This window comes from Canis aureus, chromosome 25, assembly GCF_053574225.1.
Source record: "Canis aureus isolate CA01 chromosome 25, VMU_Caureus_v.1.0, whole genome shotgun sequence".
NCBI classification, from domain to species: domain Eukaryota; kingdom Metazoa; phylum Chordata; class Mammalia; order Carnivora; family Canidae; genus Canis; species Canis aureus.
The window spans coordinates 7,120,825-7,148,266 of NC_135635.1; the positions used below are offsets into that span (position 1 = coordinate 7,120,825).

The 27,442-nt window shown below is 53.5% G+C and overlaps 1 protein-coding gene and 1 long non-coding RNA gene across 3 annotated transcripts; one reads left to right on the forward strand and one right to left on the reverse strand.

Moving 5' to 3' along the window:
* Positions 1-829: 829 nt before the first annotated feature.
* On the forward strand, positions 830-26,990 carry ENDOU (endonuclease, poly(U) specific). 2 transcript variants are annotated; one of them, XM_077870326.1, is made up of 11 exons: positions 830-8,023; positions 8,415-11,045; positions 16,211-16,333; positions 18,650-18,721; positions 19,196-19,333; positions 19,794-19,965; positions 20,326-20,525; positions 23,660-23,773; positions 24,179-24,285; positions 25,019-25,161; positions 25,846-26,990. In XM_077870326.1, exons 2-11 carry the CDS (start codon positions 10,991-10,993, stop codon positions 25,964-25,966), a joined length of 1,245 nt encoding a protein of 414 aa, XP_077726452.1. In that variant the 5' UTR covers positions 830-8,023; positions 8,415-10,990; the 3' UTR covers positions 25,967-26,990. The 2 variants fall into 2 exon arrangements, with proteins under 2 accessions (XP_077726452.1, XP_077726453.1); XM_077870327.1 differs by lacking the exons at positions 830-8,023; positions 8,415-11,045 and adding an exon at positions 11,946-14,036.
* On the reverse strand, positions 9,960-13,964 carry LOC144296933 (uncharacterized). The gene is made up of 4 exons (XR_013363863.1): positions 13,359-13,964; positions 12,356-12,622; positions 10,936-11,077; positions 9,960-10,117 (listed from the first exon to the last, which is right to left on the reverse strand). It is a non-coding gene; the product is annotated as an uncharacterized LOC144296933 (long non-coding RNA).
* Positions 26,991-27,442: the final 452 nt, after the last annotated feature.

Below are 27,442 nucleotides of genomic sequence, written 5' to 3' on the forward strand. Positions count from 1 at the left end.
AAAATGGGCATGATGATCTCAGTCCAGCAGCCCTTAGGGACAAACGAGTCAAACTGCGGCTCTGCCTGCAGGGCCCAGGGGACTCCAGAGCCCAGGGGACGGCCTTGGCAGTCCTGTGTCCTCCGCCCGACGGGGTGGGTGGGCAGCAAGACCTTGAGTGGAGTTTGGGCAGAGCCCGCTTCTCCAGGGAGAGCCTGGGTAGAGCAGACGGCAGGGTAACCGACTGGTCCCCTTGCCTGTGGGTGGAGATGCAGGACCACGGGGCACGAAGCTTCTGGAGCTGAGCAGTCATGACAGGAGGCCCAAGCCTTGGTGCGTAGGACTCCTAGGGGCTCTCTTCCCTCCAAAACCCATAGTCTGATGGGGTTTTGGCAAAGGCCGGAACAGCTCGCTGGCCACAGCCCTCCGCTGTCCTTTCAGACTCCAGGGCGAGGTAAGCCCTGCCACCCCAGGACGTGCTCAGGGCTGGGGTCCCCCATCATCGCTTCTACTTTTCTTCTCTGTGGTCACACCTATGTCCTGAAAGAGCTTTGGCCCTGAACCTCCCTTCTGCCTCGGACTGCCCGGCAACCTCCCCGCTGCCTTAATCTCTCGGGTGCACCTTCTGAGCCTGTTGGGAGAGGCTTGGCCAGGAAGACAGTGCCCGGGACGGGCAAGAGGACACAGGCTGGGCGCTGGGACCCTGCTGACTGGGCTGGGTGCCATGGAGGAGGGAAGGGCTCTAGGTCATGGTGGCTTCTTGCTCTAAGGGCCATGGTCACCTTCTCCTCCCTGACTGCCTAGGCATGGGGGATAGGGGTGGGGTGGGGGGCATCGAACTGTGTCCAGCAGCCTGGGCTGTGTGCGGGGGGGTCTCCCAGTTGTGTCCCAGCCTCAGGACAGCGATGATGGGAGAATGACCTCATGGGAGTGCTGAGAGAGGGGAGTATAAGATGAGGCCTTAAAAAAAAATCTCTTACCTAAAAGGATATGAAGCAGGGAAGAAGTGTGTGTGTGTGCGCGCGCGTGTATACACACTGTGCCCCAGAGTGGAGGGGGGCAGAATGCAGCAGGTAATTCCTCCTCTCAGATGCACACACATCCCTTAGGCCTCACCTTCTCTGCGAAGGCCGGGACGCTAATCGCGGGGTGCACGTCAGGGAGGGTCATGCCTCTCCAGCAGGCCGAACAGGATCTGGTGAGAGGGGAGGGCAGTCTGGGAGCCCGACCGTCTGACCCTCTGGCTGCTCCGGCTTTTCTCCCTGGGAGCCAGCCCTCCTCTCCGTCCACAACCCCCGGGCCTCGGGCCACTAGGCTTCCCCAGCTGCAAAGATTAATCTTTTTACTATTGCTGTTATTCATAGCATTTATCATGCTGGTGGGTTTAGATCTGAATAGTTTTCATCCTTTCCAGCATACTTTCACCTCTATTATTTTTATTTTTTATTATTATTTTTAAAGATTTTATTTATTTATTTATTCATGAGAGACACAGAGAGAGAGGCAGAGACATAGGCAGAGGGAGAAGCAGGCTCCATGCAGGGACCCCGATGTGGAACTTGAACCCGGGACCCCAGGATCACGCTCTGGGCTGAAGGCCAATGCTCAACCGCTGAGCCACCCACGCGTCCCACCACCTCTATTATTTTTAGACTGATATTAGGGCACATATCTCTACCCCTCACCCCCATTTTTACAGTCAAACTGAGGCACAGAATGATTTGCCCAAGGTCACGTAGCTGGCTAATAAGCAGATGGACTGGAGAAGAGACTGGGTGTGTCTCAGCTGGGCCCGTGCCACGGACCTTTGCTCACCCCTGTCTTTTCCTCGTGCCCCTGGCACTCCAGATGCAATCTCGCTGAACCCCAATGTTTTCTTCTCTTAGAGGAATGGGCCCAGGCATGTGTACATTCCTCCCTCCCTCTCTCCATTTTTGAGATCTTACGTGGCAAGGGCCCTGTGAATGCGACAGGTAGTCCTGGCTTCCTGGAGCCGACCGCCCGGCCGGGCAGATGGACGCGGAGCAAGGCTGTCAGAAGGGATAGGATGCCCCAGAGGACACGTCCAGAGAGGGGTGGATGCGTAGGGCCGCAGGGTCTCACCGCTCACCCCAAGCATTTAGGCCATTTAGGCACAGCTCTGCCTCCCAGAGCTGGGGCTGTTCACCGCTCACTGCTGGTACGAACCACTGAGTATCCCGAGCATCGGACAGTACGGGGCTGGTGGCTGGTGGCTGGTGGCTGGGACAAACCCTGACCCTGCAGTTGTTCTTGGCCCCCATTCCTTCCAGGGACGGACAGGCCAGAATGTAAACGCATTTCTAAATGCAACCTCATTCCCTGCCCCATACGTAAGCACTAGGCTTCTCGCACAGGTGCCAGGGCCACGGGCCTGACCTAAGGCCCCAGCCTGTCCAGTTGCCCTGTTCAATCCAGGCACCCTTCTCTGAGATTCTGGACTCTCCGAGACCCAAGCCCCACCTCCTGCTGCCCGGCAGGACGGGGCACCTGAGGGCAGGTGCGAAGGGGCCTACGGCCTCGGTGATGAATGGCTGTTGTCCCTCCGAGTGATGATGAAAGCTGATCCCTCTGAGAAGCTGAGTCTGACTCAGCTGTGCTCTGAGAGCATTTCTTGGTCATGCCTAGGGACTTCCTGGAGCAGGTGGCCTTGTTGTGGTCAGAAAGGATGCTGTTGCTGGTGGTAGGTGGACACTGGGGAAGGAGCATGGGCCCAGGGACTCCCGGAAGAAGAGGGAGGGTGGCTCAGAGCCCAGATCCACATTTTATGGGAAGGTGTGGGATTCTAGTTGCTTGTGAATGTTCAGACTTTGACCGGTGTGGACCCTGGGTGAAGGAGCCCTACACTCAGGGCCTCGTCTGACTCTGCTTGACCTGTTCTTGGCCCTCGGGGAGAACTCAGGGCCTCAGTTTCCTTACTGGGGTGTGAGCTGTGGCAGCCAGAACTGTTTCTGGGTTGCTGAGTGGAGGAGGCAGCAGGCTTTCCTGGCACTGAGGGGACCATAGCCAGCGTGGAGGGGTGGAGAGAGGAGGACTTTTTGCTGGGGTCATGACAGCAAGGCATTTTTAGCTTACTCTGCCTTCCAGAAAAGTGCCTCGTAAACCGGAGCTTGAGGCAGCACAGGTGGGTGTCAGGGCAGTCCTCCGTGGGTGGCAGTGGGTGGAGCCCAGTGGCACGTGGCCTCGTCCTCAGGCAAGTCTCTTCCTCTCTCTTGGCTTCCTTATTTATAAAGAGGGATTTTGACTAGAAGGACTTGGGATGTTTTCCCACTCTCAGTGTCTTGACTTAGGCTGCTCAAGTCAATGGAAGAGATGATGGGGCACAGACCCCTCTTGGTCATCAAGCTGCAGACTCTCTGGGCATCTTCCCAGGGGTGGCCTCCCGCCAGGACTGTCTGAGGCAGGGAGCGTCAGTTGCAAGCCATTTTGCCAGAAGGATTTTCAGAAAGTCCCCTACCCTTAAGTATTGCCACCTGCCTGAATTCTGGTTGTAGAAGGCCCTTGTTGTGTAGATACATAACTTGGAAAGATTCTGAAGATCAGCCTCCTAACCCTTCTCGTGGTCACATTTTTTTTTTTTTTAAGATTTTATTTATTTACTCATGGGACATACACAGAGAGAGGCAGAGACATAGGCAGAGGGAGAAGCAGGCTCCCCAAGGGGAGCTTGATGCAGGACTCAACCCCAGGACCTTAGGATCAGGATCTGAGCCAAAGGCAGATGCTCAACTGAGCCACCCAGGTACCCCTCTCATGGTCACTTTAAGGGAGAGATAGGAAGGGAAGAGTCTGAGACAACGCATTAGGGGAGTTTTGTTACCCAGCTCCGAGCTCCCCCCAGATGGAAGCTTAGTCCTCTAGGCTACAGCCCTGCCCCCAGAAAATAAGTGGTTCCCTTTGGCAACCAAACCAGGTGAGTTAGACAGTGTGACTCACTGAGAGTCATCTCCCTAAACTTGGAAATACTCAAAAGTGACACGCTTGAACATACTCAAAAGCACATTATATTTTTAAAATACGAATTTGGTTTTAAAATTTATAAAAAGGAATCACATTATGAAGAGTTTAGAGAAACTGCCACTTTCTCATGCTTCACGTCTGTCTTAAATGTCATTTTCTTTCACGGAGGCTTCCCTAACCATCCTCTCCAAACTAGATCTTTTGTGGCCCTGCTTTTTTTTTTTAATTGAAGTATAATTAGCGTACAGTGTTATATTAGTTTCAGGTGCACAATATAATGATTCATCAATTCTGTACACCACCCAGTGCTCATCATGTAAAGTGTACTCTTTAATATCACCCCCTTCCCCCCGCTACCCACCGCCTACCTCCCCTCTGGTAACCGCCTCTTAGTCTCTGTATTGAAGAGTCTAGTTTTTTTGTTTGTCTCTTTTTTCTTTGTTTGTTCATTTGTTTTATTTCTTAAATTCCACATATGAGTGAAATCATATGGTGTTTGTCTTTCTCTGGCTGACTCATTTCACTTAGCATAATACCCTCTAGATCTATCCATGTTGTTGCCAATGGCAAGATTTCGTTCTTTTTTTTGTGACTAATAGTCGGACTATATAAATATAGATATAGATATAGATACATCTCCCTCTTCTTTCTTTCTTTTTTTTTTCCCCTCTTCTTTCTTTATCCACTCGTCCATCTGTGGACACTTAGGCTGCTTCCATATGCTGACTATTATAAATAATGCCGCCATAAACATAGGGGTGCCTATATCTTTTTGAGTTAGTTTGTTAGTTTTTGTTTTCTTTGGGTAGGTACCCGGTAGTGGAGTTATTAGAGCACGTGGTAATTTTATTTTAAAAATGTCGAAGACTCTCCATATTGTTTTCCAAAGTGGCTGCACCAGTTTGCATTCCTACCAACAGTGTAGTAAGGGTCCTTTTTTTTTTTTTTCTCCACAATCTTCACCAACACTTGTTATTTCTTGTCATTTTGAGTGTAGCTGTTCTGACAGTTGTGAGGTGACATCTCATTGTGGTTTCAGTTTGCATTTCCCTGATGATGAGTGATGCTGAGCATCTTTTCGTGTGTCTCTTGGCTATTCTTATGCCTTCTTTGGAAAAATGTCTATTCAGACTCTGCCCATTTTTTACCTGGATTATTTGTTTTTATGATGTTGAGTTGTATAAGTCCTTTATATATTTTGGATATCAACCCTTTATCAGATGTATCGTTTGCAACTTATTTGCAAATATCTTCTCTAATGGTTTCCTTTGCTGTGCAAAAGCTTTTTATGTTGGTGTCGTCCCAATAGTTTAATTTTGCTTTTGTTTCCTTGCCAGAGGAGAAATAGCTGGAAGAATGTTCCTATGGCTGATGTCAAAGTGATTACCGCCTATGTTTTCTTCTGAGAATTTTATGGTTTCAGATCTCACATTCTCACAGTTAGGTCCTTAATCCTTTTTGAATTTATTTTCGTGTAGGGTGTAAGAAAGTGGCCCAGTTTCATTCTTTTGCACTAGCTGTGCAGTTTTCCCAACGGCATTTATTGAAGGGACGGTCTTTTCCCCGTTGTATATTCTTGCCTCCTTTGTCATAGAATAATTGGCCATAGAGGTGTGAGCTTATTTCTGGGTTCTCTGTTCTGTTCCATTGATCTGCGTGTCTATTTTTGTGCCAGTACCATCCTGTTTTGATTACCGCAGCTTTGTACTGTATCTTGAAATCTGGGAGTGTGGTACCTCTAGCTTTGGTCTTCTTTCTGAAGATTGCCTTGGCTGGCCCTGGTTTTTGAAAACACACATTTATCTGATCTTGTTAGGTGCCAGGGACTGTTCTAAGAGCTTTGCCAGTATTACCTCATTCAATCTTCACAAGAGCCTTGTCAGGTACTCTTACTTGCTTTATTTTACAGTTATGGGGAAAACCAAGGCATAGAGAGGTCAGGAAATGTGCCCAGGGTTGTATAGCTGGTGAGTGGAAGAACTGGAATTCGAACCCAGGTAGTCTCAGCATTGTGTTCTGCTCCCACAATCACAGCTTTCTGTGTGCTTCTTGGGTTGTCACCCTCCCCTTCTGGAGGCTGAGCTGTCCCAGCATCCGTTTTGCTTGGCGAAGTCAGGTGAATGAGCCAATGCTGAGAAAGGAGGAAATTGCCTATCATCCACCCCCCCTTAGACACTAATTATGACAATTTTGAAAGGTCGTAGATCTTCACACGATGGGTAGGAACCGCTCCTGCCAGTTCCACTGTCGTCTTTGTTGAGGGCAGAAAGGCCAGCTGTGCCAACGCACCCGGGGCAAAGGGCTGGTGAGGTGCTTCGTGCCAGGGCCTGGCTCTTGCTCGGCTGCTTCTAGCTCGCCCTCTTGCCTTTGCCCTTGCTCACTCCCTTGCTGTCTCTCCGAACCTCCTTATCTCTGTCTGCCTGTCTCATCGCTTCGCTTTGTTCCTGTCTCTGCCTCCAGACCCTCCCCAAACCTATTGGGGTTTGAGGACATGAAACAGAAATTTTATTTTATAAACACTATTAGGCAGCGTAAAAGAAACATTAGCACCACTGGCAAAAAAAAAAAAAAAAAGAAGAATGTATGGAAGGTGGTTACTTAGGGATCCTAAAAAGTGGGATAAGGTTGAGGTATATTGTAATATTCCGTTGTGAAGTCAGAAGCTGCTGGAATCCCAGGCCCTGTCAGGTCCCTGCGTTGGCTGCCCCTTGCAGTAGTGATGCCAAGGGGCTGGCTTGGGGGTTTAGATGCCCCTAAATTTCCACCAGTTCCAAACAAACATGAAATACTACCCCAAAGGGTGTGTTTGCTATGAAAACATAACTGCACGATGAATGCCAAGACCCCATTTCCACCCACTGCCCCCAAACCCCCACCAGGTGCAAATTAAGAAGCTTCTTAATCCCAAAGAGGGATCCATCAGCTCTCTGTTTTGTTCATTATCTTCCCTTGAGCCTTTATAACAAGTGGGGCTGGAAGGCTCAGTTTGCTCATTCATTTATTCTTGGTCCCTCGTACATGTTGATGGTTATTTAACATATATTCAATGACAAAACCAAACAGTAGAGGGGACCTGGGAAGCGGACTCCCTCTCCAAAGGAATTTCAGAGGGGAGCTGAAGAAACAGGCTGTATGGATGAAAAATTAAATGTCAGTGCAGGGCTTAACCGACACCACGTTGGCAACAGCACCAGAGGTGCGGTGATGTGTCAAAGGCACCTGGGACAAATATCAAGAACTGGGTCCACAGGCGGGAGGGAGTCCTCTGGCTGGAGGGCTGAAGTCAGGCCTCATGGAAGGGTGGCCTTGCTCTGAGACCAGAGGTGAGTAGGAGATGGACAGGACAGGCAAGGGCATGGCCGGTAAAGGAGTGGCCTGGGGTTTGACCAGCAGAACCAGAAGCACAGCCTGGGACTCCGGTGAATGGCCTAAGTGGCACGTCTGACTAATGCATCCAGGGCAGGTGGAGAGGGTGATGCTGACTATCAGGGCTGCCCACAAACCTAAAAAGAAATACCTGGAAACCCTACTGTGGTACACAACACACAAATCAATGTGAAAGAAAACCACGCATGGAGCCGCTCTAAAACTCATTCATGAAGAGGGAACTACAGACTGAGGTGGTTCACAGGGGACCAGGTGTGGGTGACTGTCCTGGGTCTCTATCCTGGGTCACTTCCAGGCCACGGTGGGACGGAGGCTGGAGGTCTAGCATCTTCAGGTGCCAGGGGTCCCCCTGGGAGGCGACTCTAGGCCTTACCTGTCCTGGGCCAGCTGCAGGGCCCCTCCAGTTTTGGCCTTGTGCTGAAGTGACGCAACCCTGGCTTCACAGAGGACAAGGATGGTGGGTGAGCCGGCCTCGGCATATGTCCCCTTTGGTAGTTCCCCAGTCCCGTCTCTCCCATAGCCTGCTGGTCCTGACCCCTCACCACCTTGGTAGCCCCACAGTCCGATGCCAAGCCTTCTCTGTCCTCCAGCCCACAAGAAGCCAATAGGTTCTAAGAGCAGTTTTCCAGCTGGGCCTGAATCCTGCCAGTCCAGTGACAGCACAGCACCAGGCATACTAGTGAGTGCTCAGTAAATATTTGCTCATGCAACTCCCATTCCCCACATGGCTGATGGCCTGGCTGCCTCCTGGATCCTTGCCCATGTGCCTTCACCCTCCACAGCTGCACCCTGTCCCCACTTCCTGATCAGAGGAGGCATCTCTGTTGGTGTTCTCATCACGGGAATATCACTTCCCCATGCACCTGTCACCACCCCCTCCGGGCCCCAAGTGTCCAGGACCCAGCCTCCTGGGACTCCTTTTAACCAAGGGTGGAAAGCCCATGTGAAAACCTAACTGGGGGAAAACCTGGAAAGCAGAGCAGCAGAGCTTTCTGTCCAGACCAGGCCAGCTGCTGTCTGAAATACCATTTGTATGTTAATTTTAAAAAAAGATTTTATTTATTTGGCAGGGAGAGAGAGCAAGAGAGCCCAAGCAGGAGGAGCGGCAGAGGGAGAGGGAGAAGTAGGCTCCCCACTGAGCAGGAGCCCGACATAGGACTCGATCCCAGGACCCTGGGGTCATGACCTGAGCCGAAGGCAGATACTTAACTGACTGAACCACGCAGGCGCCCCCGAAATAGCATTTAATGCGTGTATCTCTGTATACATCAATGTGCATCTAATTGACCTTGAGGCATCTTTGCACAAGTGCACAGATGTGTGTTCCTACGTTGGCTAGCTGGATTTTTTCCTACTGTCCTAACGACTTTTCTCCATGTCAGCACGTCTTGGCTTACACGGTCCTGGGGTTTGGGAGTCAGATCTGGGGAGCAGGGATGAGCAGCCCTGAGAGGCACAGAGGCACGCGAGCGGAGGCAGGACAGCCTCTTAGGGCTGTGCAGGGCTTGCAACTTCCTAAGAGATGTGGAGCCAGGTGACCACTGGGGTCCCTTCAATTCCACGTGGTCTGAGCCCAGACCACTTTGTGTCGGACCCCAGACGTGATGAAGCGGTTGTTGATGTGTTTTGTGGGCCGACATGGCATCAGTGCCCATTAGGGTGGCATCTGGTTGGAGGCCCTGCTGCATAACTTACTGAGGTGCTCCTGGCTGTACCTCCCAACCTTTCTGTGCCTCAGTTTCCTCCTCTGCGAATGAGGCTAACAATAGTACTGTTAATGGTTGTAGTGAGAGTGGAGGAGAGGGTGCATGGGAGGCTCGTGGAGTGTGATACGCCGGCACATGCTCCATCGGTGTTGGTGGTTGTCCTTAAAGTTGGAATTGTGGTTCTTGTTGGAGGACCCAGGTCTTTCAGATGCGCCCTCTGGCTCAATGGAGTCAGTCTCAACCGTCCCCCTACTGACCTAAAATTCCCCTATTGGGAGGGGGCACCCCTGCCCTGGAAGCTCTACCCCACAGGCAGCTCAGCTGGACAGGGGGCTGCCCTGGCCGGACTCCACACATCCGGCCTCAGCCAAGGGCCCTTGGAAGGCACCGTCCACCCCAAAATTCTGAGGCATTGTTCTCCTGGCCCAGCGGAGACAGTCTCCTTTATTCCCTAAACTAACCAGAGTCCGAGATCCCCATGGGTGCCACCAGCCCCCAGGGGCTGCGGGCTCCTGCCAGCAGTGGCTGCAGCCTGTTCTCCTGCCCCAGCAGCCAAGCAGCCTTTCTGCTCCCACTTCTTCAACCAGCCACCCTCCTCCATGGAAGGTCCCAGCTGACGTGTCACCTTGCAAGGTGGCTTGCCGCAGCTGTCCTCTGCACCCCGGAGCTCCACATGTGGTCTCATCCCCACACAGCCAGGCTGGGGGATTCTCCTCAAGCAACCTTGGTGGCTCACCCTGGGCGTGGAGGGGGAAACCCCAAAATGAACCTGGGAGAGATTGTCAGGTCCAACCCCATCATTCCAGAGATGAGGAAACGGAGCTCAGTATCCCACATTTCAAGCACTCCAGCCGAGGAGGACACGCTCCCCTACTTCACTCCTGGAAAAAAGTCACTATAGACTCAATGGTTTATCAATTTTGCCTTTTTATGTGAGAGTTCTCTTTTACTGAAGTCTGAATGTCCACGCAGTGCTCTTTCTGGAAAGGGCATTTCACTTAGCAGATTTTACCTTTCTAGGAGGGGAAACTTGGCAGCCCCATGTTGCTGTGCTTCTGCTCTTGGCCCTGGGGAGGAAGGAGTGTCGAGAAGGGGAGGGTCCTCGGGAAGATGAGTGTAAGTAGGGGATGAAAGGAGTGGGCTCCTGGACCCCAGGAGAGGAAGGGTGCGTCCTCTGCCTGCCTCTAGGGCTCTTGCCCACCGCTGGCCTCGTAAAGTTGGAACCTGTGAGAACCTGAAACCTGTAACCCCTGAGATGCTGACTCAGCAAGAAATAGAGACCATTTGCAGCTATTTCTGGGGTGATTTAGCTACAGGTGGTCTGATGCTAATAAGAGGGGCCCTCATTTCTGACCCACATGTCCTATGTCTCTCCTTGCACTGACCTCAACGCGGGCCTGAGCTCTTAACTGCTTGTCAGGTTTATAATGATCCCCTTATTAAGTTCCTCAGATTAAGCACCGGGAACTCAAAGATGAAGCCAGCCTGCAGCTGCTTGGAAGGTCAGGACAGTGGCTGGCAGGTCGGTGGGTGTTTGGAGGACATCACCCAAAGACAAGCCCATTGGCGCTCACACTTTGGCCGGAGAGCCCCGTCTCCCCAACTAGGCCCATCTTGAGGTGCCAGCTTGCATGACCTATTTTCTGGCTACGAACAGCTCGTATTACCTGTTCTAAACATCTGGAATTACCTGCCTGCTTAGTCACCTTCCCTCTGGCTTCCAACACCTGTAGGGCTCCACCCCCTCTCCACCTCTTATCCATCCGGGGTCCCTCCCTCCCCTTTTTCTTCCTGAAGGATCTGGAGGTACCAGATCCACAAGTTCTGATGTCTTTAAAAGGATCAGCCTGGGAAATAAGGCTCATTTGAGAGCTGTGACATTCACCTGACTCTAGTGAAAGTCCCAGAGCCAATCCACTTGGGGCTTCCAACCGGGCACCATGAGGGCCTGTGTGCCCCTGATCGTGGCCGCGCTCTGCAGCCTGGCCTGGGCTGGTAAGTCATCATCTGGTGGGTGTGAAAGGGCCCTGCAGAAAAAAAGCAGCCGTTTAGGGAACCTGGTAGGGGGTGAGCATAGTGGGGCAAGGGAGGGGCAGCTCTGTCCTAAAGCCATGGAGCACCTTAGACCTGTCCGTGTCAGAGTCTAGTTGTCCCTGATGGACTAACCTATGGAAGCCCCTTCTAGACTCCTTGGAAGACCAGACCCAAACATCCCTCAGTCCAGCCTGACTTTGGATCTCACCAGGATTTGCCTGTGGGACCGCTGCCGGTGCTGTGGCCTGCTGGCTTTGAGTGGCCTGGCTGTCCTTGGTCACTCCCTCCTCTGCCCCAGGGGCAGGTGAGGTTGTTTGGGGTGGGGCCTTGCTCTGGGTAAAGCCTCAGGAGAATGGGCAGGCTCAGGGGGAAAGCGGAGGAGCCCTGGGCCAAGAGCTAGGCTGAGGGCTCTCTAGGCTGTACAAGTGGGCAGAGGAATGGGTCTTGGACCCGGTGTTGGAGGAAATAGAGCAGAGAGAAGGATCCTGGCCTCCAGAGACTAGCGGTGCAGGGGATGGGACCTGCAGAGGAACAGCACAGCTCTCTGTTCAGGGGCTGTGCAAAGTGCTGATGCTGATGTGTTAGTTGGCGGTTGGTTAATGGGTGAGTGGGAACGAGTGCCAAGGGAGGGGGCTGAGCTGAGAGGTGTGGGGACAGCCCTCCTCCGCCCAGAGGACAAAGAATCAGAGCTTGATACACATCCCACCCAACCCGGGCTGGTCCTAAATAGGACCCTTGTGAGGATTGATTAAGACAGTGAATGAAAAAAAAAAAAAAAAAAAAAAAGACAGTGAATGAAAAAGCATCTTACCTGGACTGAGATCTCAGTGAGCTAGGTTTTTTTTTTTTTTTTTTTTTTTTACAGTTTAGTCTTTTCTTTCTTCTTTCTTTCTTTCTTTCTTTCTTTCTTTCTTTCTTTCTTTCTTGATTTTATTTATTTATTTATTCATGAGAGACAGATTGAGAGAGAGAAAGGCAGAGACACAGGCAGAGGGAGGAGCAGGCTCCATGCAGGGAGCCCGACGCGGGACTCGATCCCAGGTCCCCAGGATCATGCCTTGGGTCAAAGGCAGGCGCTAAACCGCCGAGCCCCCCGGGCTGCCCTGAACTGAGGTTTTGATTGCGATCATGCTTATAAATCTTCCTGGGAGCAATGTCTTCATTTCCAGTCAGGTTGTGTATAAGGAGACCCCTAGTGGGATTCCAGGTTCAAAAACCTTTGGAGGAGAAAGCTGTTCCCAGGCCCCCGCAAACTTGGGGGGACCGCGTACCTCTACTCTGGCCCCACCGTGGAGCAGCTGGGAATCAGCTCCGCCTGGGCCATGGGTGCTGGACAGCCAACAGCAAGGGCGTGAGAACTTCCAGCTCAGTGTGCAGGAGTGGCCGCTGGGTCGGTGCACCCCGCTCTTAGGACAGGAGGGTGGCTTGAGACCTTTGGGGGTGGTGGACACCTCCAGGGGCAGAGGCCACAGTAGCTTCAGAGGTGCAGGTGGAGCCCTTGCGCCTGGGGTGGTGCCCGGGGTGGTGATGGGGCCTGGCTGTGGGATGGATGGGAAGTCGGGTAGGCCTTCTTTCCTAAGGTTGGGGCGGGGTGGGGGGAGGCTCGGCTCTTGTCTCTCCGGGTTCTAGCATCCCAGAGCTTAGATGCAGGAATATGGACCATATGGAGGAATCACTGGTTGTTCCAAATGAACGAGGCAGGAAGCTGGTCCTGGAAATGAGCCTTCTTGGTGCGCCCAGTCTCCAGGGAAACAGCCTCTGGGGCTCCCGGACGGGCACGGGTGTGGGATGCTCCAGCCCTCAGGGTGGCTCAGGGGACCACAACAGGGACCTCCAGGCTTGGGACCTGACTCCCCTGGGGGGCAGCGCGGATGCGGGTGGGCGTTCTAGCATACGGCCGTCTTGGAGAGCGCGGGGAGCTTGGGCATCTCCTGAGAGAGGGGAGGCCCTAAGCCTTTCAAGGGGGGGCTGGAGGGAAAGCCTGAGTCTGAGCCGGGCAAGGCCCAAGTGAAGAAAGGCAGAGGCCCGAGAGCTGGGCGGGAGGGCTGCCGAGCAGTGACTCAGCACCTGGCCAGCGAGCGAGGCACCCGCAGAGCCCTGTGTGGGCCGCAGGCACAGGGTGGGGGCGCCCCCGTGGAGTCAGGGTGACTGGCCTGCTGAGTGTCCCCAGAACAGCACAGCGAGACGCCCGTGAGGAAAGTCCCTCCCACCTCTCCCGTCCACCCCCCAAGCCCCAGGTCCTCTTGAGCAGACGGAGTTTCCAGGGGTTCTTACCGGGACAGGGCTCTTGAACCGAGATGAAAAAGTCCACTGAGCCGGGGCCGGTGGGGGGTGGCCTCCTGAGCTCCCCACAGCTGACCATTCACGTGGCGCCCTTCTCAACTGGTGCCAGCAGCTGGAAGGAAGTGAATTCTTTCCCGGGACCCTGCTGATCTGGCCCATTGTAAGCCTTGCCCTGATTTGTCTGAATTCTCTCCCTTTGGACTCTGGGTGTCCTGCCAGGCTGACCGGGCAGGCAGCTGACCGAGCCTTCCTCCCGGCCTAAAAATTTCCCCCTTGAGTTCTTTGCATTCAGGTTCCAAGGGAGCATCGTTTAAGATTCAGGAGGTGTTCCCCTGAGCCTGAAGGGACCAGCGGCCTTGGGCCTGGTTGTTTTCGAGAACAATCCACTGGATCAAAGGCCTGCCTTCCTGGCCACATTGGAGGCCCCGGAGGCAACTCGAGGCTGCCTCAGGACCTGGTTAACCTTGACCTGACACCTCTTTGATGTGCAGAACACAGGCTCATAGCAATGATGTCAGCTAGGAAACTGTCAGCCACATAAATGCCCTGACACCCCAGTCTGAGGGGCGGCCCCGCTGAAACCCAGATTAAGCACGTCGCCAGGGAGACTGCTCCAGCCAAGGGGGCACGGAACACCGTCACTGTTTATCTAACCACCGTGTGTTGCTGGTATGTGTCATTCCGTACCAAGTGCTTTACCAAAATCAACATATTCGAGTCTTAGAGCTGTTCTGTGAGGTGGACTCCATTGTTATGACACTTTCATAAACAAGGAAACTGAGGCACAGAAGGTCAAATAACTTGCCCAAGATCTTCTAGCTAGAAAGCAGCAGGACCAGAATTCCAGCTCCAAGCAGTTTTGACATCGGAGTCCAGGTTCTCAAGCCCCCCCTGCCCTGCTATGCGACCCTGATTAATACTGTGTAAACCCTAACCCCACCGCCCAAGCCAGTTTAACTAAACCCGTGTCCTTGATATTCACCTCCCACCCCATCCAGGCTTAAGTTGAGGTTCCGGACCTGTGTGGAATCACCACCAGAACCGAGTCCCAAAGCAAAAGTGGGATCATTTCCCTTCTCCTAATCCTGACACACTCTTCAACCCAGAAGTTGTCTTAAACCTACCCGCCCCCCCCATCCCTTTCCTCCGCTAAGCATCGGTGCAAAATTGTTACTTCATCAATACATTTAACGAAAGCCCAAATCCCAACCACAACTCTCAATCTAAAGCAAATTAGGTTTCGGTTTCTGCGTTCATTACAAGTTCCGACGCTCATGGCAACCCTGACTCCGGTCTTGACATCCTCCGTAGCCCACAGCCTGGCCCCTAAACCCAGCCTTCCGAGATCCAAACCTCAGGAACCTCAAGTGGAAACAAAGACTCTGTAATTACCCTTAAAGCTCAAAGTGGAAGGAAAGGGCCCCCAAAGCCAGCTGTCGCTCTGGCGTGCTCCCGACGCTGTCTTTGCTGGGGTGGGCATTTGTGATTTTAGGAGTGGTAGTGGATTTGTACCATTTCTTTCAAAGGCTTTTTTGTCCATGCCCCGTTGGGACCAAACATTTGCTTCTGCGAGCCACGTGGCTGGAGTAAGGGATGTGGTCTGTGGTTACACAAGGGATCCGATTCCAGAATCCAGTTCTCACCCATACTCGCCTCATGCCCTACCCAAGCATGAACTAATTCAAATGCATGCCAAAGACTAGAGGAAACAGAAAGTCGGGACCCGGGGCACACAGGGTGCAGGGGAGACCCGACGAAGGGGAACAAAGAACAAACCAGCAGAAGACCTAAAAGGGACAGGATGAGAGGAAGGGGGTGTCGCAGGGGAGAGGGCAGGAGGGATCACTGAGACAGCAGTGACTTACCTTCATCTATGGGACAGATGAAGGGTGGCCTGTGGGTCACCACCAGCACACAGACTTCTTTCATTGGTCTGCCTGATTTTTTTAAAATTATTTTTAAAATTTTATTTATTTATTCATGAGAGACACACACACACACACAGAGAGAGAGAGAGAGAGGGAGAGAGAGAGAGAGAGGCAGAGACACAGGCAGAGAGAGAAACAGGCTCCATGCAGGGAGTCCAACATGGGACTCGGTCCTGGGTCTCCAGGATCACACCCTGGGCCGAAGGTGACGCCAAACCTCTGAGCCACCTGGGCTGCCCTGATTTTTTTTTTTTAAGGTTTTATTTATTTATTCATGAGACACACACACACAGAGAAACAGAGACATAGGCAGAGGGACAAGCAGGCTCCCCGTGGGGACCTTGATGTGGGACTCAATCCCAGGACCCCGGGATCACACCCTGAGCCAAAGGCAGATGTTCAACCGATGAGGCACCCAGGCGTCCCGGTCTGTCTGAATTTTGTAAAAATTGGAAACTGTCACATGAAAATTCAGGCTTCTCTTGAAAACCTAGAGGCTCTAGCAACACTGAGCCTGCATCCCAATATGGCAGGAGTGGCTGGGACCGATGGTGGCTGCCAATTTCAGACCGAACATCACTTCCAAGTTTGTCACGATCCCCACCTCTTCCTACCACCTCCCCGCTTCTTTACTTGCTTATATTAAAGGTCTGGCCTCCCTGGGCATTCAGGCTTGTGATCCTCATCTATATTATGAGCCCTGCGGTATAGGGTGGGTGGTGGGTGGTGGGCGGTGGGGATGAGGCTTATACTGGTGCATGGGTGGCTGTGCATATATTTCTCCTTGCAGATAGCAACGATCTTTCCTGCCAGGTGGGGCCCCTGCCCCTGTCTGCAAACCCCACTGCAGGGGGCACCTCGATGAGGAGAATGGGCTCCTCAGAGAGCTGAGTGTGTGACTTTTACTGCTCATAGGAAACTTGGAGTCATGCGCATCTCGCTGTAATGAGAAATTCAACCGGGACGCTGCCTGCCAGTGTGACCGCCGGTGTCACCGGCATGGGGACTGCTGTGAGGACTATGAGCACCTGTGCAGTGGTGAGGCTCCTCGTGGGGGGGAAGGGTCCAGGAGGCACAGCGGGCCAGGCCATGCCCATGGCCAGAGTGCCTGAAAGGACGCTGGCTTCGGTGTCCAGCAGCTTGGAGCAGGGTTCAAGCCTGGTGGTGGGGCTCAAGGGGCCTGAGTGAGGACACTGAGGGCAGAGCAAAGGTCGGGGATTTGGCCAGGACTTGTCCCAGATACTCTAGGATGTCCCCAGTGTAAGACCCCAACTTACAAGGAAACGGATGTTATTTACCTGGAACATCTGTCTGAAGGGTCAGGATTAGCGACACTATCTTGAAAGTTTAAGTAATTCCCCAAACGGCAAAATGATAATTAACCATAAAACATTAAGATAGCACGTATTACATTCCCCATCTCGTTGTTCAACACTTTACGTTGCAACAGTGTAAAAATGGAGTCGAGCTTTCCAGCTTGTGTGCCGCCAGGAAGACCGCCCGGCGTCACAGGGACTGTTGTGATTCACACCACTCGTCCTAGCATGAGTGGACCCAGGCGGCTGCAACATCTCCAATCCGTCATTCCCCGTCCAGTGATTAAACGGCACACACACTGCTCTCAAGAGCCCCTTGTTTCTCTGCTACTCCAACAACATAGCTTTAAAAAATAATTTTGAATAATCCCCTTGTTTGGAAGCTTCCAGCGTGTTAGACCGCCAGATAAATGGTCTGCTTTGTGCCATGAAGCCTTGTGAAGTTCACTGTCAAACCATGTGCCCTGACCCTCAGTTTGCAAAACACGATCACTGACTGAAGCCACGGTGGGTAACGGCCAGCAAGCCCACGGCATATGGTGGTGCAGGTTGTGCACTGCACAAGGGCACCTGTCGGAGAAGGCAAGTTGACCAAAATCGAATCTGTACCCTTCTTGCTAGTCCATGTGCCTTGGTAAAGAGCTGTGTCTGCTGAGAGAAAGGAGTACCTTTTTCCAGTTTTCCCAAAGGTGGTACCTGCTGGCCCAGCCATGTGCCCACTGAGCTGCTTCCACCTCGAAGGAACCCTCATTCAGTTTACACGGAAACACCATCTCTACTAGCTGAAATTTTGTTGGTCCGGCCCGGGTAGGGAAGCCCTGGTCCAGAGCTCAGGGCCAGAATCAGAGCCTGCTGCCTTCCCCCGCCCGGTGCCCGGCAGATCCAGGGGAGCCTGTGCGCCTCGGACCATCGGGCTGGCATCTCACGGCGCGGACAGCACTTAGCTTAGGAGCCAGTCCGTCTCCAAGTCTGATTTGCAACTCCGAATCCTTTTCCGGCAGGAAAAATACAGCTGATGCTTGAGACTCTAAGTCAGCCCTTGAGAGTCTCGTTAGCGTGACATGGGCTGGGCTGAGGACCCCGTGGGTTCTCAGCACTCAGAACACGGCCTGGCACGAAGTCAGTGATCAGAAGAGGTTTGTTGGCTCGATGCATCATCGGACCCGTGGTTCTGATGATCCTAACAGGACACTACCCGGAAAACTCACCAACAGCCTCTGAAGCTCTTTGGAATAGTGTTGCTTCTTTGGGGGAAGTTCCCCCACTGCGTGAGGGAGAGGAGCCCAGAGTCCCCAGGAGCATCCTTCCTCCTCCTCTCCACCCACCCTGCTGGTCCCAGAGCCCCGGGCCACAGTCAGGCCAAGGGAGCAGGGCAGCAATAGGAACCTGCTTTTCTGGGCACCCCCCGCCCCCCAGTCTCCACCGCCATTGCCAAGTGTTGTAAAGAAAGAAGGGAAGTTGGTATCGCAGGAAACAGTTCTTAGTCCCCGAGGGCCTGGGTGGAGTTCACCCTTGACTGGGACTGGGACTTATGGTAGGTAAGGGATGTTCCCTAAGTGACCTGTTCCCTGTCATTTGGAGATGCTCGAGCCTCTCCGTCTGTCAACTTAGGTTGGAGAGAAGTCGTACCCACACGGGAGGTGTCAATCCAGAAGGCTCCACTTCCCACCCCCCATCCCCTTTGTGCCACACTGGACACCAGAGCGTTTGAGGGGCAGGGAGAATTGTCGCCTGGGCAAATTCTTTTATTTATTTATTTATTTATTTATTTATTTATTTATTTATTTAATTTTTTTTGCCTGGAAAATTCTTGTCACTTTTTAATGACAGCCTTCAATGGCCCATCCCCTCTGTCTTCCATCTTCAGTTTGTCTCCTTCGTCACTTGGTACTTACTCCTTGTGCCTTAGCCTCTGTTTTGTGTCTCCTGCCCCTGCACTGCTTGTCCTGGAGGGGAAGGGAAGGAACCCCCTCTCCGCCCTCTGGCGGTGGGGGGCCTGGGGGGTGGTGGCCAGTGACTCTACTTCTCTGACCTCCAGTGGAAGAAGATCCCAAGGAGCCCGAGCCATTCCTGGAGCTGGAGGAAGAGATGTTGGAGGCCCCCCCTGGCCGTGAGTCTGACTTTCTAAAGGGGGGGGGCTTCAGGCTAAAAGAAGGGGTGACCCAGAGATGCAGCCACCCTGGTGGCAGCAGGCGCAGGCCTAAGCCAGGCGGACCCTAAAGGCAGCGCAGGGCGGCGTAAGAGGCCGTGCCAGGCAGCTGGGGGGGGGCGGCGGGGGTAGGCAGGAAAGGGCGTCCGGGCCTCTGGAGGGAAGTGGAAGAGCTTTTATTTTTAGAGTGGGAAACTTTGCAAAACAACAGGCCCCAAAGTAGTGTTCGGCCTCTCGGAAAGGGCTTCCTGACCCAGAAGGGTGTGCACCAGTTCAGCTTGTTTGTTTTCCTTCCCTGGAGATCTTGCACAGGAGCGGGGAGGGAGTGAGGCTGGGGGGGGGGGTGCTGGAGGCACCCCCCCCCCCCCCCCCCCCCCGGCTGGCCAGGCGACCTCTAGGGGTCTGCCCTGGACTCACGGCTCCCTGTCGTCCCAGACTTGTACTCGGCACCCAGCTCCTGCCAGGCCCGCTGCCACGAGGCCTTCGACAGGCACCAGCCCTGCCACTGCGATGCCCGCTGCCCAGAGTTTGGGAACTGCTGCCAGGACTTCGAGGGCCTCTGTGGCCACCACGGTCAGTCTCCCGCTCCCTTTAGCGCAGCCCCCGAGCCGGAGGAGCTCTCCGGGGCAATGATGGTTCTCCAGGTGGGGCCCCTGGAGCCGCAGCATCCGTATCATCCGGGAATGTACTAGAAAGGGAGACCCCAGGGCTTCACCCCACACCTACTGAATCAGAAACGCTGGGGGTGGGCCCACTGCCCTGCTTTGGCAAGCCCTCCAGGTCACTCTGGGGCATGCCAGTCTGAGAAGCTTCCAGGAGGAGGGGGCAGTGTGGCCACTCTGTGGGCAAGGCCACGTGCCGCTTTTAGGTATCCTCTAGGCGCTAGGCCCCTGGCCTCCGACCCCTAGGGTGACGGACTGCGGCCCCGCTCCCTGGCTGCCGGCTTCTGGAAGGTGCCCAGAAGAGGGGGCACACGGAGGCCCCGCGCCCCCAGGCCTTCCTGAGGCTGAGACAGCCCCCCAATTCCTCCCAGAGGGCTTCTCCTACAGCAGTGATGCCATAACCAAGGAGGAGCTCCAGAGCATCTCTGAGAAGATCTACAGGGCGGACGTCAACAAAGCCCAGAAGCAGGACATCATTCTCAACAGCCAAAACCGCATCTCGCCCTCGGAGGCCAGAGACCAAGTGGACCTGTGCCCGGAACCGTGAGTCCCCCCAGTCTTCCCGCACGGTGGCCCCCAGCACTGCCACCCCGGGCCCCCGCCTTTGCTTCTTTCCACCCTGGCACTTTTCCCCTCGGGGCAGGCAGGATCCAAGGCAGAGAGAAAACGAGGTCCCCAGAGGCAAATAAAGGCATTTTGAGGGACTGCGGGCGTCCAGCTGGGAGGGTTTCCTGATTGACTGGGCTGCTGATGGAACTGGCCTTCCGAGGGCTGAAGCAGAGGAAGCTTCCAGAGCGTCTCCAGGCCCCCTGCGTTCGCATGCCCGCCCCGGCCTGTCTGGCGCCCCGTGGGGTGGGGGCCGCTCCGTGTTCACGGCGTTGGGCCTCCCTCCGCCTCCCGCAGGCTCTTCACGTACGTCAACGAGAAGCTGTTTTCCAAGCCGACCTACGCGGCCTTCATCAACCTCCTCGACAACTACCAGCGCGCCACGGGCCGCGGGGAGCACTTCGGGGCGCAGCAGCTGGCGGAGCAGGACGCCTTCCTCGGGGCGGTCATGGGCACCGCCGTCCTCAAGGAACTGGAGGGCTTCCTCCGCCAGCAGAGTGAGCCCCCCCCCCCCCGGGGCAGGGCTGGGGAGGGCCTGGCACCCCTGCGGCGCCGCGGGGCAGCTGAAGCCAGCAGCTGGGGGCGGCCTGGGGGCCAGTGGCCGACGGGGAGGGCCAGAGAGGAGCCCGGGCCGCCCCGGGCCGGGCCTCGAGCCGAGGGAGCCTCCGTCTGCTTGGAAGTCGCCTCTCTTTTGATTGACTCGGAGCTGCGTCCTTTGTCCCCACCACTCGCTGCTTCAGTCTCAGGGCCTCTGCAAGAGGGGGAGTCACCCCACCCCACCCCGCCGGGCCGGACCCCTTCCTGGTGGGAGGCCTGCAGGGTCCCTAAGCCTCTCCCCCACCCCCGCTCCGGGTCCAGGAAGGATGCTGACTCTCCGCATCTTGGCTGGGGAAGCAGCAACAGAAAATCCCCAAGAGTTCCAGAGGGGCCTTCTACCGGGAGGGGCTGTGGCTCGAGGGGCTCCAGATAGGGAGACGTTTGAACCAGACCAAAAACGGTTTGAGGCGCAGAAAGGCAGGAGGTGGTGCTGGTCCGTGTGCAGGTCCTCTCCTCCACGCCGGGGCCGGCCCTATGGGCAGCTGTGTCCTGGCCTCTGCCCGGGGCTCGGGGTGGCTGGTCCCACCTGCCTGCCGTCCCTTTCCCCTTTCGAGTGAGGCCCAAGGAGGTTGGCAGGTAAAGCTGGGGACACGCGGGCAGCCCCTGTGCAGAGGGCGCGATCCAGCACCGCCCCCTGCTGCTCCTCCGCAGCAAACACAAGACACAACTTGGAGGCCGAGCAGGCCCGCAGGCTTCTCAGGGAGAAGCAGCAAACCCTCCCCTCACCGCCCCAGGCTAGGTGACTTGTCTGAGATGAGGCACCCAGGGATCGATCCCATCCTAGCCTGGGGCCAGGCTGTTCCGTCACTATCCTGCCCTCACCCCTCTCCCTGGCCAAATCCAGACTGTCCTTCAAGCTCTAGCTCACATCCCGCGTTGCTGACGCTGCACCTGCCCCAGCGCGCCACTGGCTTCCAGCGTGTCCTCAGAGGTCGGGGGGCCGAGGGTGGGGGGCGGGCAGCTCCACATAGCCTTGGGCCACGGAGACTCTACTACCACTTGTTAGTGGTGTGAGCCTGGGCAAATTAGCTTACCTGTCGGAGCCTTATCTGTGAAACGGGGTCTTGGCGGGTTAATGCACATGAAGGGCTCAGTGCAAGGCCTAGCACCGGGTCAGCGGTAGCCATCCGGAGGGTGAAACCATTGTCTGCTATTTTGTGTACATTTTGTCTCGTTTTCTGACCGTGTTTTAAGTCCTTGAGAGGATGGAATGTGTCTGGTATCTCCTTGGTATCCTCCACCCACGAGTCTGAGTAGCAGTTGGTACCTTGTGGCTCCCTAAGTTAGAGCTCCGGCCCCGACTTTCTCATGGGTCCCACCTGCCTCTCCACCCCCCGTGGCTCTCTCATGCATCTACTCAGAACTTAGTGGGAAGAGGGCAGCCCGGGTGGCTCAGCGGTTTAGCACCGCCTTCAGCCCAGGGCGTGATCCTAGAGACCTGGGATCGAGTCCCACGTCGGGCTCCCTGCATGGAGCCTGCTTCTCCCTCTACCTGTGTCTCTGCCTCCCTCTCTCTCTGTGTTTCTAATGAATAAATAAAATCTTAAAAAAAAAAAAAAAAAAAAGAACTTAGTGGGAAGAGAACTCATGGTTCCCACCCCTCCTTCCTTGGTCTTTCTCATCCCATCAATGACACCACAGTCCATCCCATTGCTCAGGCCTGAACCCAGGAGTTATATTCGATTCTTCTCTTTGCCTCACGGCTCCCCGCCTCCTGTGCCTCCATCAGGAATGTCCATCGCACCCTCCTTCAAAATCTACCCCCAGTCCGCCCACTTCTCAGCCCTCCTCCACGGCTGCCACCACTCCTTCTGGCCTGGATGATGTGTTAGCCTCAAAACTGATCTCTCCGCTGCTCGTACGCCCCACTGACTTTTTATATACACAACCAGAGTGAGCCTTTAAAAACAAAGCTATCACATAATTCCCCTGCTTAAAACCCTTCGGTGGCTTTCTCGCCTCCGAGAAGCTGTAAAGTCCTTCAGAGACAGTTGACATGTGTAATGGTCACATGGGCTCAAGTGCCGTTTCTACCTCTTATCGACCCTGTGATCTCGTGGGAGTTACACAACCCCAGTTGGCCTCAATTTCCTCATTTCTAAATTGGGGGTAATTAGCACCCACCTTATGTGAAGATTCAATGTGAGGACTGGAAACACTTAAGATAGTTTGGGCCCATAGAACGTGGTTAGCAATTCTAAACTCTTTTTGTATTATTACTTTGTGACTGACACCCATCCGTCTGGGCATGGCTTTCCAGGCCTGATCGCTCCTACCTCTCCGACCTCCTGTCCTTCCTCTCCTCCCTGCGTTCACTGTGCTCCAGCCACCCTGGCTTTCCCTTAGCTCTTTGAACGCGAGGCCCAGGTGGTCTTAGAGTCTTGCTCCTGCTGTTCCCTCTACGCAGAAGAAACTTTCCCCCGATGTTGTGTGGCCTATCCCTTACCCTTCAGAGGTCTCTGATCTATGCTACCTACTCAGAGAGGTCTTTTTGATCTTCCTTTCTAGAAGAGCTCCCCAACCCAACCCACCTCTGGTCATCATGGGGTACCCTGCTTTATTTCTTTCATAGCACTTATCTGCAATCATATTGGTTATTAGCTGTCTCTTCCACTGGGAGGGAAACTGTGAAAGCAGGGATCCTGTCCTTGCTATTCCCTGTTGAATCCTCAGCCTGTAGATACGGCTTGGCACAAAACAGGGGCACTGTGCATAGTTATTGAAAGGACAGTTTTTTAAAAAAGATTTTATTTGTTTATTCATGAGAGACATGGAGAGAGAGGCAGAGACACAGGCAGAGGGAGAAGCAGGCTCCCTCATGGAGCCTGATATGGGACTCGATCCCAGGACCCCAGGATCTTGACCTGAGCCGAAGGCAGACGCTTAACCACTGAGCCACCCAGGCACCCCATTGAATACATTTTTGGTTGAAACCCTGTGTCTCTTGATGTGCTAGAGCAGGTGGCCCTTCCCTGCTTCCTGGGACCTGGTCCCGCCTTCCCCTCTCTTAAGTCCTCTATGTTCCTCCGCGCAGATCGCTATAGCTCAGAACAGGAGTTTGTCAACGACTTGAAGAACATGTGGTTTGGGCTCTATTCAAGAGGCAATGAAGAGAAGGACTCAAGTGGCTTTGAACACGTCTTCTCAGGTGGGATCATTTTGCTTGGAAAGAAAGAGTTGGAGGAATGAAGAGAGACAGCTTCCCTCAGGAGTAGGGCAGCATCAGGCACCGATGAATCGGCTGCCAAGCAGCTAGCAGAGACAGGCATGTCCACTCCCAGGCCAAGAGGAAGGGGTCTGAGCAACTGTTTTTGAGGAACCGTCTTTTCTGGAGTTTCTGAAGGGGAAAGGGGACCAGATGCTGGGGCTCCCAAAGGATACACATAGGAAGAAAAATGTGTTTGGGGGTGTGGCTCTCTACTTCTGCATGGTCCTCTGGGCTATGGGCATTCTATGAGCCAAAGTCCGAGGAAGGCGGACAGCCTTGGCATGGGAGGGGCAAAAGGTGTTGGAGGGGAGGCCCATATCACCCACCTTGAACTCTTTATTATAGGTGAAATCAAAAAAGGCAAAGTCACCGGCTTCCATAACTGGATCCGCTTCTACATGCAGGAGAAGGAGGGCCTGGTTGACTATTACAGTCACATCTACGACGGCCCTGTGAGTACGGAGTGTGGACCCCGTGGGCTGGAGAAGCCTTATTGGTACCCAGACTTCCTGCCCTCACTGCACTCTGAACAGCCACACTTGCCTCTCACCCTGACTCTTGTTGGCCGCCTAGTGGGGATTGTGAGGATGACTCCCCTATCTGCCAGAGTTTAGGCAGCCAGGACCCGAGATTCCCTTCCAGTGAATGCTCCAGAGCTGCAGAGAGCAGGAGGCAGAGAACACTGTCTCTGGATGGGAGGCTCGGGGCAGGGGAGGACTCTCAGATGGGAAGACGAGTCTCAGAGATGTGTAGTTACCCCCTGCCTGAATTTCTTTAGAATGTGGCCTTGGCTAGTCTGAGTTCAACTCCATATATTTTATTTAAAAACAAAAGAGAGAGACCTTTGCTGCCCTGTGCCAAGAAATAATTTGGGGACAATAAATTGTCCCTCTCCTCCACATGTGATAGCCACAAGAAACAGTTATGGTTTCTGCTGCCCTGGTACCAGTCACAGGAGTGCTGGCTCTGGCCTCTCAGGGAGATGCACAGCTCCAGACAGAGGATCCAAGTCACACTCAGACACCTTAGCAGGGCAGACTGTTCCCTTGGTCGATGTCACAAATCTAGCTTCCCCAGAAAACTCACACAAGCACCTAATGGGCCCTCACCAAATCTTGGCCAGCTGCTACCATTTGCCACCTCTCTCCTCGTGATATTCACCAGGCCCGTTACTACCTTCCACAGTGGGATTCATACCCCGACGTGCTTGCCATGCAGTTCAACTGGGATGGCTACTATAAGGAAGTGGGCTCAGCTTTCATTGGCAGCAGCCCCGAGTTTGAATTTGCACTCTACTCCCTGTGCTTCATTGCCAGGCCAGGCAAACTGTAAGTACTGGGCCAGCCAGGCTTGGGGAGCAGGCTGGGGCCACATGCTGTTTGCAGCCAGGACAGTCGGGAGAGCCAGATTCTGCAACTCATTGGCTTGGACAAATCACCCTTCTGGACATCAGTTTTCTCACTTGGGAGATGAAGTTGTTAGATAAGACTGTGGTTGTCAAACTTTATTTAGCAGCAAAACCACAAGAAATCTTGTACAGAACCTTCATAGATGAAACAGTTAGAAATGGAGTCGCCCTGGGGCTCCAAGCCTCTCTGTTTGGTCTCCAAGGCTGAGAGGGGGAACTCGAAAGCCCCAGAGAGTATAGCTTGAAACCACTGGGCTTCACCTTCTAATATTTGAGGACTTTGGGTCCTACTACCTCTGAGACCCTGAGCAGACATTTAATTTCAGGGCATTCAGCTCTAGAATCTGAGATTTTAGAATACTGCTCTGGGAAAGATGAGGAGCAATGTTCTTTAGGAAGCTAGAGAATAAGGTATAGGTTTTGAAGGGCTGCCTGGGCATGGGGAGTGGGAGACAATGGCTGGAGAAAGCTGTGACGGTTCTCTTGGGGGCTGTTCAAGTCAGGGTGGAGCCCTTCTACATGGGTTGGGCTTAATCTTCCCATTCAGGGGATGGGCATGGAAAGACACGGTGGGCCCCTATGACTTGGCCATCTTTCCCCACAGGTGCCAGTTAAGCCTGGGTGGGTATCCCTTGGCCATCCAGACCTATCCCTGGGACAAGTCCACCTATGGAAATGGCAAGAAATACATCGCCACTGCCTATGTGGTATCTTCTACCCAATAGAGCTTGGAGCCAGCTAGGGGCATGACGGCAGTGAAAGTTCTTGCAGGACTCAGGTGCTATCTGCTCCGGGCTGGAGGGGGATGGAGGAGACTGGGAGGCATTCCCAAGTTTAGAAATGCCTTTAGAAATGAGAGAAAAGACACACACAAAAAAGAAAAATGCAGAGAAACACTCAAATCTTTGTGCTCCAGCATTTTGAAAATAGAGTCTACACAGAGAAGATGGGAGCCTTCTGTAGCCCTTTGCCCGGATGGGAAGTGAAACCATAGACGAGTCCTCATATTTCCTTTTAATGTAAAGGGAAGTGGTGGGCTCTCTTTCCTCTTTTTTGGAGTTGGTGAGAGGGCAAACCTGATGATATCGTTACTGTGAAGGTGTTTTCAATTGTTCTTAAGAAGAACAGCAGATAAAAATTCAAGGTTACTATAATGGCTGTTATCATACACAGCTCTGCAAACTGCAATTCAGCCCTATGTTGGGGCCTCAAAGAACTCCGGTCATGGAAATCAAGCAGTGGGTATTTGGTGTTTTCTAGGGTTATATCCTCTCAGAACAGGGTCTGGGAAAATTCTCATGCTTGATGGAGAGGATAATGGGTTGACACAGTAAGTGAACTTGGGAGGGAGTGAACTTCTCCAGGCCTGAGTGTTGTTGCAGCCAGCCCAATGACTCCATCAAGAAGCTTCCTACTTGTAGATGTTTAGTGCAGGTACAGAGGTATATTTTGATCCCACATATTTTGTGAAAGAGTTCCCCAAATAGGAGGAACATTTTGCATCAGAAGGAAGGAACTTACAGCTTGGTGACGTTAACAATTACTTTAAGGCTTACCCAGAAGCCATAATTTGCTGGAATTACTTTGGAGTTAAAGACCAGGGAGAGTGGGGTTCCCTGTTCCAACCTCAATTATGCATTTCTCCTCCCCTGACCTCAGGGAGAACTAGATGCTGTCCCACAGAACTAGGCTGGAACTATGGTTTACAGAGATTGAGTCTCCAATTAAAGTCATTAAGAAAAGTTGAAATCTGTCTCCTTTTTGTATATGACCCCCCTCAACTGTCTCCCTCTCTCTCTGCCTTTTCCCTGGAGCTGAGAGTGATGCTGCTGGCTTCAGTGTCTCTTCAGGATGGTGTGGAGAATGTGGTATCTTAAAGTCCCTGAGGACTCACCAAGTCTCTCTAGCCAAGAGGGAAAGAGAATTCTTCCTGGCAGATTTGTAATGTGTAGAACAGCAGTGTACTTATGGCTTCTGGCTCCACATATAAGGAGCTTGGAAGTCACTATTCCACCCTAACAACAAGTAAAAAACTGAACAGATTGAAAAATCAACAACTCTTCTTCGATCTGTAAGAGAGGAGAGGATGCAGGCAAACCCATCAAAGGTTTGGAAAGTTAGGCAAACCTCAGGGTTGGAAAGTTAGGCAAATATAGATTGGAATAACCTTGGAAAGACAAGCTTGAGATCAGAGACTCTCA